General features: G+C 38.8%; 1 protein-coding gene across 1 annotated transcript; it reads right to left on the bottom strand.

The window, feature by feature from the left end:
• Positions 1-476: 476 nt before the first annotated feature.
• lox (lysyl oxidase) lies at positions 477-8571 on the bottom strand. The gene is made up of 7 exons (XM_019263354.2): positions 7862-8571; positions 6443-6551; positions 5805-5936; positions 5538-5694; positions 4299-4394; positions 3915-4030; positions 477-2934 (listed from the first exon to the last, which is right to left on the bottom strand). Exons 1-7 carry the CDS (start codon positions 8397-8399, stop codon positions 2928-2930), a joined length of 1155 nt encoding a protein of 384 aa, XP_019118899.1. The 5' UTR covers positions 8400-8571; the 3' UTR covers positions 477-2927.
• Between the last annotated feature and the right edge of the window lie 5831 nt (positions 8572-14402).

The following is a 14402-nucleotide window of genomic DNA, read 5'->3' as shown; positions in this document are numbered from 1 at the left end:
CATGTTCATCCTGAGCCATACGTTTATCTGGGATTTTTTTAAGTAAGATTTTTTTAATTTTATATATTTTTAAGTAATAGTCTTTTACAACTACTTTAACTTTTTCAATCTTTTGCCCATATGATACATCACAAATCACAAAATATATCATGTTGGCCTTGAGTTGGCAGTCTTAGTCTGGCTTTTCCATATATAATTTTTAATAATACTCAGTCTGTTTAATATACAGGTGAGTAATTGGTACTATTAATTTGACAAGTATTTTGCCATAAACCAACAGACTGGAGAAACTGACATTTTGACCTGATGAAGTCAACGGATCACCAAAGTCATTAGGATATGTCGTCTAGGCATCATGGATATCTGTTTATTCCAATGTGCATGTAAACTATCTCATTGCGTGAAGTTGCCTTCAGAATGTGGCAAATCAGATCACTGCTGCATTGGAGAGGCACACCTCTGATGGTTTCCTTCGATGCAGGTGTTTGTTCTGTAGTAGCAATTCTTGACCTCTGCTCTGCATAGACCACCACATCCTGATCACAAGGTTACATAATTGGGTAAGCATATCAGTCATACCATTGGCTCGGTCTCAAATATTTTGTTTCCAATCTGGTTCGCATACACAAATTGTAAACTCTCATAAGAATAGGTATGTGCAAGTACAATGTGAATTGCAATAAGTCAAAACACTGTTTACATTCAAGCAAACTTTATTAATGTGATATGAAGAAGTAATGCAGGTTCATAACATGAGATGTGAGCTTGCCTATACACAGCTCTTCTGGTATGTGTGGTTAATGGTTGTCATGTACCCCGAGCACACACGTTGTGTACTCAGTATACACACTCTGTGCTGCGTTCACCAACAGAAACACACACATTACTCCCCCTGGTGAGTATTTTTGGTTTCATTCGGTTTAGGCACACAAAATGACACAAAGTGAAAACCACCTTTAGCACCAAAAAACAAACATCTACTCTACAACACCAATAATGAAATAATAAAATAAAACCTTACGGGAAGTTTAAAATAGAAACTGCTGTAGTCAATTTTCTCTGAAAATGCCCAGAAACGGTCACTGTGCAAACGTGTCAAATTAAAAACGTTAAATTAACATTAAAATCACATATTGTAAAACAGAAGTTCATGGATGCCCAGAGAGAACATGCATGTGAGTAATTATTTGTCATCACAAACGTATTACTTTGTTATCATGAGAAAGTGGTTTTGTCAGTCCATTGATCAGAAAATAACACGACAACAGTCTTTCCAATAAAATAGTTTTGTTGGAATTAAAACAGGTAGTTGTTAAATGAGAAGACATATGTCAGCATCACAAAAACTTTCCCCTGATGGTAAGAAGGTAAACCTCTAGAAAAAAAAAAAAACTATACAGCTACTATAATATAAAGGCTGAATCCTTTATAATTAACTAATTGCCTTTTGACCCTGCTCTCTCTGACCTTTAGCCCTATGTGTAATTGTTTGGAAAATAGAACACTGGATATTCAATAGCCTCCTGGTCAAAATGAGACTCCTTCAGCAAATGTTTACAATTAAATCTGCAAAGCAGGCCTAAATTATAATCAGTAACCAGTAACTCTAGCTGTCAGCTAAACATGGAGTTAAAGGTAGAACGTTTCTGTAGTGTAATGGAGGAAAAGTGTAAAGTCTCCTGATTAAAATGCTCAAGTAAAGTACCAGGATCTGGTTGCACCACTTGTTTGTAAGTTCAAACTTTGTCTAGCCTTAGCTTAGCAAGTGTTTTTAAGATGGGGATTTATGCATCACAAAATTTAAACAGGTATTGCAACACACACATATCTTATTAGCTGTTCTTACTAGTTTTAAATGTCCATTGTGTAACATTTAAGTGGAGCTATTGACAGAAATGGAATATAATATTCATAACTTTGTTTCCATTGGTGTATAATCACCTGAAAATAAAAATTATTACGTTTATGTTACCTTAGAATGAGCCTTTTATATCTGCAGAGGGAGGGGGTCCACTTCCATGGAGTCTACCATCTTTTCTACAGCAGCCCAGAAGGGACAAACACTAGCTCTTCGTAGGACCTTTTGCATTTTATATGAGTTTCACAGCCTCTGTAGTTTCTCCGACTAAATTCTACACACTGGACCTTTAAATTAGTTGGTTTGGTGTAATTTTTGCATACCTAACTAGCTTAACTGGCAAAAACAATGTTAACTTGCTGATGTATGATGATGTATAATGAGGATTTATTATATCCTCAAATTGGTTCTACTAGTGATCAAATCGAATTCTGAAAGTCTGAAACACATCTCCATGTATACAAATAAATCAATGATACATTTACAATGGCAGGCAACTTTAATATGTTTGGTGTCCTAAAATTGTTGTTATAGCTGATTACACTTACATAGGATACTTCTGATTGGATGATACATATGTTTAGCAACTGATTTATGAATCACTAAAATTGTTACTAGATTTGATATTTATTAAGTTTTAATGGTGCAACCTAATTCAGATTAGCTATTAGTTATTAAGATCTTAGAAATGATTTAACACACACATACTCAGTCATGGATATACAAATAGCTGGTGCAACTCAAACCAGAAACTCTAAATTGTACTAGTGTATTCTTACTGACATGAATTGCCTCAGTAATAAAAAATAAAAATTAAAAAAACGTATTGGTAGTCCAACTTTGTTAATCAATTCATGCACCCTCTGACTTCAGGCTTCATTTTGACTAAAAGAACCTGGTTCAGGTGTTTTATGACAGTTTTAATAATTCTTTGTTGCTCTAATCTGGTTATATTTGAATTATTTAAATTACATGTAACTTGAAGCTTTCCTCCTCCTCTTCTTCTTCTTCTTCTTCTTCTTCTTCTTCTTCTTCTTCTTCTTTTCAAGCTCTTATTGTAGAATTCATCTCAGTAGCTGCAAGAAATAAAAGAACAACAAAATCAACAGATTATATAGTACTGATTATTAAAGATTGAAAGATAATGTACGGTCATGTTTCCAGGTTGAAAATTTACTTTGTTCTCTCTTTCTTGTTATATTAAAAAGGAACCACAAGATTTGAACAAGTCACACATATTCACGTCTCTGTGCTTATCTAAATTGAATAATTATAGGATTTTTTTTTTTTACAACATACTGTTATATGATTGAGGATTCATTTTGGGGGCCATATACTGTAAGTAGAACAGCTACTGCTTTTACAGCCTAGTAAAATCACAGCTCTGTCTCTTCTGGTTCAAAACCCCTAATTTTCATAATTTCACACAACCTAAACCCTAAGAATAGGTGGTATTTTAATTTGGATGGTTTAAATTAAACAGGTTAAAAACTTTGTCCATGAATTTGATCTATTATTCTGACAACTTTTAACCTATTTTAGATTTGATTGAAATTTTTATGTGAAAGCAAACAAAGACCTTCAAAGAAAACAGGAATAAACCTGTTTACACACAAAGTCAATTATCAAGTTTTCTCAACCAGTACAAATTACATCTCATATGTTCAAATGTTCATGTACATGTACTTTGGGTGAGAGGAGGGATACACCCTGGACAATTCACAAGTTTATCGCAGGGCACATGGAGACAAACAACCATTCACACTCACACTCACACCTACAGACATTTTAGAATCACCAATTAACTTATGAAAGGCATGTCTTTGGACTGTGGGAAGAAGCCGGTAGGTACTCGGAGAGAACCCACGCAGGCACAGGAAGAACATGCAAACTCCGCACAGAAAGCCCCCAGCCGAGGTTCGAACCAGAAACTTTCTTGCTGTGAGGCGACAGTGCACCTTGCCGCCCAGTGTAAGAGTAAGCTATTTCATTAGAATCTCATTCTCATTCTCATTCTCACGTTCACAAATCTGAAGAAGAAGAAATTGTTTCTCACGATGACAATGAGCATCCAGAGACGTGAGCGGCGGTGCCAGTGTACTGGACGTCACAACGAACCACGTTGTTGTTAAAGTTGGACTCTGGAACCTGCTGTCTAGGATTTACTGTCACCTGCCAGGACATCACAACATAATACAGTACAATAATCATTAGTACATGAGGTCACTTCTGCTGATGTTTGGTGTTATTTTATGTATTTATTTCTTGTTATTAACACATCGCACAAAAAAGTCACACCCCAACAATGTGCTAGTCTGTCTCTCAATACCAACTCAATTCCTGTCTGTGGCTCTCAGCTGAAGATGTAAATCACAAATGATGATGGTGATGGTGCTCTAGTGATTTTTAATGGTCAGTAGGCATTTAGTAGCTTCCAGACCTTGAGGATGTATCTTCCAGGAGAGACGTCAGTGATGTCGATCCACTGACAGTCAATGTCAGCGCTGTAGGTGTCGTAACAACCGGGACTCAAACCCTGTGCACACACACACAAACAATAACTTACTGTGCACACACCATTACAATGAATATTAGATTCCTCGTTAAATTCACATCGCTAATGCTCGCCTATAAAGTTGTCTCTGGTGCTGCACCTACCTACTTGAACGCCCTTATACAGGCATATGTTACCTGACGACCGTTGCACTCCTCCAATGAACGACGCCTGGCTCTGCTACCTGCCCGTTCAAGCCAATTCAAACTTTTCTCGTCTGTTGTTCCCCGTTGGTGGAACGCGCTACCAGCTCCTACCAGAGCAGGGGCGTCCCTCTCTACCTTTTCAGAGAGGACCTCCTCTCCAACACTACCAACAACTGGACATGATAAATATACCCCTTTAAGAACTGTCACAGCACTTACTGCTGCACTCACACTTTCGTATTGTACTGATTGTTCCCTTCTCTGTAGTTGCTTTGTAGTTTGCTTTCGGCGTCAGCTAAATGACTGTGTATAGATATCTATGAAAATCCATAATTTCCTATTTTGGGTCTTGGCATCTCCACGTCTATCATTTTGCCAAACCAGTTTAGATGAAACCACACCCACTTCTGTATCACTAAAGCCACAAAAAACAACTGCATTTCCATGGGAACCACACTTGGGTCACTCCTCTGCCAAAACCGAGTCATCCTCAGAGACCCAACCTGTCCACTCTGCCAAGCCCACCCTGGCAGTTCAAAGCAGCTCCAGGAGGTTGTGTGTTTACCGGGGAAACTACAGCTCACAACTCCTGTATCAGTAACACCAGTGGTTGTTTGTCTTACAAACCAACCGCAAGAAATCCATAGTGTCAACCAGAGCTACATAATCCTCTCTGCTTGATTCAAACTGTTAACTCATAGTCCTTCAATAGTAATCAAAATCAGTGCCCAATGTCGCTATTTTCCAAGCTTCTGTAGCTGTTATATGTCGTTGAGGATTTTGTCAGCCAAAGATTTCAAATAACTATGGACCAAATGTTCACATTATTATTTATTATATTTTTTACTTCGGTTTTGGCTTGATTCTGCATTGGTTTTTAGAATCAGATGAGAAGTTATATGTCAGGTCAATTTCTGCAGGTAGATCCAAAACAGAGATGTGCTAAACTAGGATAATCTTAATGTGTATGTGTTTATACCTGAGTGTGTGAGGTGCAGGCGTAGCGGCGGTAGTATCCCGGGTCACACGAAGTATCCTCTAGACAGAAGCTTGCCTTGTGACCTTCAGCTACTTGCCTCTGAGAGTGGGAATCCAGCAGCTCATACAAGCTGAACTCATCCATGCTGTGGAAATGACTGAACAACACCGGCACAGTAAAGACAGAAAGTTTAGAAAACCATTTTATTTAACAAAGACACTCATATAAATGTTAAACTGCTCATGCTAGCTTCTGCCAGCTACTTACTTATGACAGCTGTGCCACTCCCAGGCATATCGAGGTTTACTGGGCAGGAAGTCTGCAGTCCCCTGGTTCTTCACCCTCTGAGTAAACCTCAACAAAACTCTGGTCTCATAATCCTGAGCATAACGGGAGGATCTGGAAGAGCAGAGCAAAGTAGAAGAGAGGAGAGATGTTCACTGTCTTTTGCAATACCTGCAGAGCTGCAGTATGGTTAAAGAAAGACTGTTATTATGGTATGGTTAGGGTCAGGCAGCCATAACTCTCTGTTAACATTAATTGCAGGTCTGTGATGGGAATCAAACTTGCACCCTCTTTATCAAAGTCAGACAGTAGAAAAAAATATAACTAATATATATAATATACTAACTTTGGAGGAGGCAAACTTTGGTGAACTGTTTTTTGTTTCACAATTAGTGCTTCACAATCGGTCAAAATCTACAGTATTCTTCCTTCTAAAATCAAATTGCCTCTGATAAAAGTCTGCATGACTAAAAACTGCAGTCCAGTGGGCATTAGCCTGATAATCAGACTGATCTGCCATTTAGTTTCACTTAATTCAGTTTTCTTTAGGTAGATCACCAAACAAATCTGAGATGTGCGCAGTACTTCAGAGGCCTCAAAGCAGGCTAGCGTTATCTTACGAGGTGAGGCAGTTCTCCTCAGCAGCACAGCGGAGGTTGTACATAGGAACTCTCTGGACATAAGTGGCAAGCTGGATGTAGTATGGATCAGGAACCAAATCAGGGAGACCTGTGACCAGAACAAGAACATACAAATTACAACAATTATGGGGCTAATCAGTGAAAGAGAGCTCTCTGATTGACTGATTTTTTGTTTGTTTGTTTGTTTTGTTGTTTTTTGAGCTCATGAAAAGACACAGTGATGATTATCTTATGTGACTTAAATCACCCAACAGTATATACATTTGTTAAAATTAGCTAACATCTAAAATGTAAACATACAAATTAATGCAGCATTGATATCCAAAAACATCAAAGATAAGACATGTTACTGCTGAAAAAATACTTTTACTTAATTAAGGTATTTATAGTACTTTTGATATTTTGAATAAGTTAATCTAATAATAATATTCCACCATTACTGACCAGTTGTGCTGATTATTGTTGTTTTTTCAGTTCAGTTTGATGAGAGGCATTAGTTAGTGGTTAGCCAGTCAGCTTGTGACAATAATGTCAACATGACAACAAGGTGATTCTTAAGACTGCTGCAAAGGAGCTCAGAGCTTGATAATATCATGCAGTTCTCACCTAAAAAACAGCAATATTAAAAACAGCAACAACCAGTCTTCATCATATTATTAGAATGAACAAATGTATAAATCTATAAATGTAAATGTACCAGTAGAAGTCATGGTTTGTTGTCTTTATCTAGGAGTGCATCATGAATCAAAAAATGAAAACTAGAGCACCCTGTACTGTGTTATAAATCTTCATATATATCTTTAATTCATTTTTTATATGCACTGTTTGGTACATATTCTGTGTGTAAATGGTGTGATGTGACCCACGGCTACCTGTACTACATGCATTAAAGGAGCATTTTAACTTTGATGGCAGGTTGGTGACAAAATCATTTCCCTACGTTGTTCTGTCCATTGTTATGACATCACAGTTGAAGGGGTGTGGCCCTTTTAAACGTGGCTTCTGGTTTTATCTGAGCTCAGTCAGTACTGACTCAGACACCCTGTGAGCATGGGCTATATGCTAAAGATCAAATTAAGTGTAATAAACTGTCCAGTCAGTGCTTTAATAATAATATTAATAATAATAAATAAGAGAAGATTTTCAAAATTATTAAGATGAAATGGCCCTATAATCAAACTTTATATGAGATGAAGCCTGAATTGAATGACTGACGTAAAATCTAAAACATCTGTCTTCCTTTATATGGACATGAAAGAGATTATTACATGAATAATTAACCTATAAAACTAAAATTTTACACCACTTTCATGAACCTTTACAGATGTAAAACTTTACTTTTAATTACAGAGTTTTAACCATTATGATGATCTGTGAATGAAAAAGAGGTTTCCATACCGTTCTGGTGGTAGCTGGTGCCGTATCCATGCCGGGGCTGAGTCCTGGGTCTGGGTCTGTGGTACGAGTTGTAGTAGTTATAATAGGGATAATAGTTAGAGGCTTTGTACGGGTCGTATGGATCATCTCCGACCATCATGTCCTCCCGTCTGACCGGCTCAGAGTCTCCGTCGCCGTCGGGAGATGGCTGCTGAGACCGCTGCTGCTGGCGCGTCATCGTGCGCAATTGCGCAGCGCTGCTGGCTGCAGGGACCCGAGGGGAGCCCCGGGACGCGGCCGGGACTGTGTCATTACCGCTGCTTACGACGACCACAGGGTTAGGCCGGCTGGGTGACTCGATCTGCCTTCTGCCGGACGGCCGGTACTGAGAGCCGCGGCTCAGGATGCTAAAAATCTGCCCATTATGTTGCCATGTCAACCCCCGCTGGAGTGCATCATCATCACCAGCCTCCTGAGCCCGAGCCCCATCCAGAAAACTGCAGAGGAAACATAAATGTGCAAAAGACAGCAACAAGGCGTCAAGGGAGAGTTCCTTCATAATTAAAAAATAAAATAATACGTTTTTAATACTCGACGAAAAAGAAAAAAAAATCTTCCTCCAACACACAGCCGCCGATTTAAAGAGTTCCTCTGAAGTGCTGCAGCTCAGGAGTTACTGCTGCTGAGAGAGAGAGACAGAGAGCGAGTGTGTGTGTGTAAGTGAGAGAGAGAGAGAGAGAGAGAGAGAGAGAGAGAGAGAGAGACTCAGTCAGTCAGTCAGTTTTTGAGGTTTTGAGGTAACCATGACCCTTTCAATCAGGGTCAACGACGCAACATCAGATATTTTATAAGTGAACAAAAGAGACAGAGTGGGTTGCCTTGAGTAAAAACTCAACAATAAAAGTGTGTTTTTGATTACATGTGATATAGAATAGTGAATTAATTTAAGATTTTATTAAAAGAATCAAATACAACAAAAAGATCGATCACATAAAGTTTTTAGCCTTTTTTTAGAGGGACGGAAATCAGGATTAACTCTCTAAATGTACCACTGGACCAGTGGTCTCACATGTTGTACTAAGAACTGAGCTGAAACTGATTTTTTTACTGAGGCTTTATTTTGTACTTTTCAGGCCTCACACAATTGCAGTTTACATTTCAGCCAAACCCAAATGGCAGAAACAGCTCAAGAACACCAGATTACAGTTGCAGTTACAGCTGCATCTGGCAACTTTGCACAAAATGACAGAAAGAGGTGACTGTTTGGAAAGTCTGAACTTCAGTACCCAGAGGTCCTATGAGGTGATCCCTTGATTTTGAAGCAAAAATGGGGTAACTTTCTACGAATAAAATACCATATTTAAAATCATTTTGATTCCACTTTGACTCATAACATGATAATCCTCTGTCATTGCCACTGTTGTCATTGTTGAGAGCTTCATGAAGTGGCTGAAAGACAGGCGCTAAGCTGGTACTTACTATAGTAAGTAATATTAACTGGTTGCTATGTCATTGTTTTGTTACACTTGCTTGATGTTTGGCTGTTAGCAAAGTTGTCATCTTGCTTGTTTTTGCTCTTAAGTAATGTAATAATAATAATACACATGTACAGCTGTCCATATAAATATGACAATGGTATTGCACTCTGATACTGGGGACGCCAAATTGTAACAAATATCAAATCTCACATAAAGTTGCTTAGTCCCTGAAAGTTGATGTCCCTAAATGGAAGGAAATCATAAAAGGAGTTGAAGAAGGATTTATTGTTTCTGTGATAAAACAGCAGTATGATCCTTTAAAATCTTATCAGGCGGTCAGAAAATACTGTAGCTAAAGAATCTATTTTTCTTTTTTAAAAAGTTAAAAAAAGTAAAGTTCTGACCCATTGTTCTCTCTCTACAGGATAAGGTGTAATTAGAGCGATGCTTTGGCCCCTTAGCTGTCTCGGTCTAATTATCTCTGTGGTCAGAGCTGCTCTCTCAACTTAAGATACTCATCTGTAAGTCAAAGCTAGAGAGTCCACACTGGAGAAAAAAGGCTACCAAGAGGTTTAACCTGTTGTTTAACCAATATGTTCCAGTTCTTTCAGGTTATTCTCTATGTTTTTTTGCAAGTAACAGTTGCCAAAAGCTAGAAAGTCTCCTTTTTCACAAGTATCTGTCAAGTTTAAGGTAGTAAAACCTGTAGGCCTCTGTAGCTGTACTGTACATATACATGACACCTTGTTCGGAGTTACTGTACAATCCATTCAAGATGCTTTTGTTTGGTTTTATTGGAATAATGACGCCCCCTGTCCCCCGCTGAGCATTCAGGATGCTTTAAAACAGCTGAAATTGAAGCGCTTACCAACTGAGAAGTTTCCTCCTCTCTGCCACCCACATGCATCTCTCTCTCAGCTTCAGCACTTTCCTTATACAAGGATTCCCATATACAACACTTTACATGGTATATTCCAATATGTCACTTCAAATAAGTTCCATTCATTCAAAGGGGTTAACAGTACCTCATGTCAGATGATGTAGGTCAGGTATCTCCATCAGTGGACTTTTGCAGCAGAAGGCAGGTTTTTATTTCTTTTCCACTGGCTAATGAAGCAAAACATAAAGTAACGGACAAATTCAGGTAGGTCGTTATAAAATATTAACAGTGACTAAAAGTGCAGAATACAAGAAGAAACTATTAAATACTATAGAGCAGTTCTACCAGGCAAAAAAAATGCTAAATATACTGGTGTGGCTCTACATGGTTTGGTGGTGCACCCACCCCTTAGGCCCAGACAGAAATATCTGAACAACTACTGGATGAAATTTAGTTCATACATTTATGGTCCCTAGAGGATGAATCCTGGCTTTGAGGTTAATATGTTACTTTGTCCAACACTTTGACTTCTGATCAAATAGCCCAAAAGCTTCAAGTGTACTTCTTCAATTTATCCTTCTTTTATCAGGGTTGCAAGATCTCATCCATAAACCATAAACAACCATAAACATCACACCTATGGACAATTTACAGTTATCCTTTCACCTGTATGTCTTTGGACCATGGGAGGAAGTCAGAGAAAAAAACGTCTTACTGTTAACATGTTAGCATTGTCCATGTAAGACTTCATTTGTAACTGTAGAGCCAGGCAAGTGGGCAATGAACCTGGGCTCAGCAATCAAGGTTATCCAATCAAGACTCTCACTCTGGGGATGACGAAAACATTGCGGGATCATGCAGGGACAGGAGATGTCAAGAAAACAACGTGCTGTATGTGAGCCCTCATTTGAATCTGGAGCATGTTTACAGGTTGTTGTCTTTGTTGTCCTGATGTCTAATGTACGGGACACATACTTTGGCAATTGTTTGTTTCCACACTTCTGTAATGAACCTGTTCATTGTCCCCTGAAGGAACAGCGAGAGCATCTGCTAGCTATCAGCTGCTTCATCCACTGTGATGACTGTAATGTCATCCCTCATTGTTTGTATCGAAATCAGGGAGGGAAAATAGATTTTTATGTCTCTCGTAAATACTCTTAAAACTAGTTATTAGATGTCAGGGTGAAGATTTTTGGTCCATGGTTCTCTGAATTACAGAAGCACAAACAAAGTCTTAATATCACAGAGAAACTGAAATCAGATTCGAGACACTCATATCTCCTGACTTTGTATTTGTAGATAGAATTTGGGGATATTCTCAGTGACCAATACGGTGAGAGTCTTTCTCAGTGGCCCTTAGAAAAACTGCTGCTTAATTGGCTGTGTTCATTTGTAACTTCAGAATGATCTGTATGTGTTAACTATGGTAATGAGGGCAATATGAAATAAAGCTGGCCCTCCTAGGAATGTAAATTACCTATACGTCTGACCCCTTTAAGTTGAATTCAGTCCAGGATCACACCTGGTTACACCTGGGTTCTGTGTAACAGCAGAAATGCTATCGCTCCATTGTTTCCTCCACTAGTGGTAGGTAGCCACGCAGCTAGTTTACAGCAGCAACATGTGTGCGTAGTTGAACTGATTCCTTCACACTAAAGGAAAAAGTGATCAAGCTGAACAAGAGCTCCTTTTTATGACATTTGTGTAAAGATCAAAGGCGGGCAGACTTTATCGTAGTGCTCTGCACTTCCCTTTCAGGAATACAAGGCAGCAGCTGCTGCTGTTTCCAATGAGAAGCAGGTGTCGGCCTGATCTGAGCGGTTTAAACAGCTTTATAATGAAGGCTGGCTACCTGGAGGGGCCTCCTGCATGCAGGACACATAAAGAGCCATGGAAACACCAGACACAATATCAGCATCACGTTTAATGTCTCTCTGTGTGTAGAAGACAAAGAAAGAAGAACTGAAGAGATCTGTAATAATGCCACAAAATAACATACTCTAACGTACGTCAACTACATACCAGTTTGAGAAAGAGATGATCTGAGCGATAATGTTAACAAGAATGTAGATGCATGTATTTGTGTACGTGTTTGTTGCCCTGCACAGAAAACCCTCCACAGGCTGGCCCCTTTAAAAAGGTGTTAAAGACTTGATGCTGTGATGTCACACCTGAATTCAGCAAATTGCATGTATGCAACGTGACTGCACCTAAATCCAACCATTTGTCAAACTGCAGTATTTACGGTTAAAGATATTAAAAGCAAATTTGAAGACGGATCCCTGAATCTGACACAGTTAGACTCGCAAACTCACAAACATGTACAAATACAACATATCAACAAATCAGACATACAGTAGCTTGTCTAGAATTAAGAAGCTAGTTCTGTCCATCAGTTTCAAACTGATGGACAGAAGGACAGTAAACATCATATTTTAACAATGTTTGCATCTCTGTGTATTCCCCGGGATGTATTGTTGCTAACTGGTTGCATGTACATCAGCTACCATGTACATTTATAAAGATGTAGATAAAAACGGAGACATAAAATCAGATTGTAGATGGTCAGTGGTAGTTGCCATTTACTAAAAGATGCCAAGCACATGCTGAGGTTTTGGTGTTTTACATGTGGCAGCTAGCGGCCAGCTGTGGTTGCTGTGGCTTTCTCAGTGTATAGATGGTGGTTGCTTGCGTGTTTGTGTTTAGTGTCCTCTAATGTCCATTTGAGATAATTTATTAATGGCTCTGTACATCTAATTAAACCCTCACAGGGTGTTTTAATTATTTTGGCTGTGGACTAAAATGACCTCTCACTGAATCTCTTATTAGCTTTGTTGCACCTGGACAAATGGACAAATTACAACTTTATCACCTTCATTAGTACATGGAGTCTGATGACCTTACATAATAACCTTCATAGCTCCACCCAAGTTACATCAGAGAGGTGTTATTTGACAAAACAAGTAAAAATATCTGTATAGGTTGTCATGACCTGGCTCTGAGAGTCATGGCAAAAAGGGAGTTCACACCATTTGTTTAAACAATACTTTATTAAATCAAATGAAACCAAATTAAACAATCATAAAGAATTTGAAGTTATGGAGTGTGTAGAAGCAGCGGTATCAGTGGTGTAGGGTGTCCATCACAAGGTGTACAAAAACTAACAAAAACTAAGGACGCAATCATTGATCCATCATTAAGTAAATAGGTGAAAAATTAAACACTGCGGTCAGTCAAATATTAAATCAGTCCATTGGGTATTTTTTCAGTGGTTAATCTATATGTAGCCTTTTATGCACACTTAAATGTTTCATGCCTGCCTGTAAAGCACCTCAGAACAGAGGCTAATTGGAGCCAGGCTCAATAAAAACACTCTAAACCGCAAAAGAACCTGATTCCACATCAGCCATCTGACCCCTGTCCTCCGACACCATGGTCCCCAACAGCTCGAGAACAGATCAGCACACTTTCTATTAAACATCAGAGGGAGGTGGCTCACGTTATGTGCTGTTTCACTGTACTTTCCACAGATGTGGGAGCGGGTTGTGTGTTTTTAACTGTGATGCTTTTCTGACTCTTGATTCAAAAGTGTGTAGGCTTTAGTGGCATCCAGCATAGTTGCTGATTGCAACTCCTCCCACTTTTCACCTTTTCCTTTTTGTAAAGGACAAAAAAAAACACACATAGAAACAAATATTATGACCCTATCCAGTGCTGCTCTGTCCATTCTGGGCTACTGTAGAAACATGGTGGATCACAATTGAGGAGTGTATCTGTAGATACAAAAGGCTCATTTTAAAGTAACAAAAACATACAGTAAGAATTCTTATTTTCATGTCATTATACACTAATGAATACATAGGTATGCATATCTGTTACCAACTTACCTGATTTGTTCATTTGTGTGATCAGACATTGCTGCAGGAATGGAGACTAGTTCTTCCAAACCAGCTTCCTCTTCTGTCTGCTGCCTGATGGATAAGGCTCTGTGGCCCCATTCTCCAGTTTTGATGTCATGATTAACTTTCATGTTCCTGGTTTGTTTGTGTAGAGGAGCCAGGCCTCGAAGGTTTCCATAAACGGCAGTGAACTCTGTAGAGGAATCAAAACATATGCAAACCTGTCTCCATTTGAAAACTCTGATTTACTGTTTTTGTCACATTTATATGTTATTTAGTGTGGCCCATGAATTTCGTAGGTACTC

The sequence above is a fragment of the Larimichthys crocea genome, chromosome III (genome assembly GCF_000972845.2).
Source record: "Larimichthys crocea isolate SSNF chromosome III, L_crocea_2.0, whole genome shotgun sequence".
In the NCBI taxonomy this organism is placed as follows: domain Eukaryota; kingdom Metazoa; phylum Chordata; class Actinopteri; family Sciaenidae; genus Larimichthys; species Larimichthys crocea.
The sequence above is the reverse complement of the archived record's forward strand: the minus strand, read 5'-3'. Positions and strand labels throughout refer to the sequence as shown.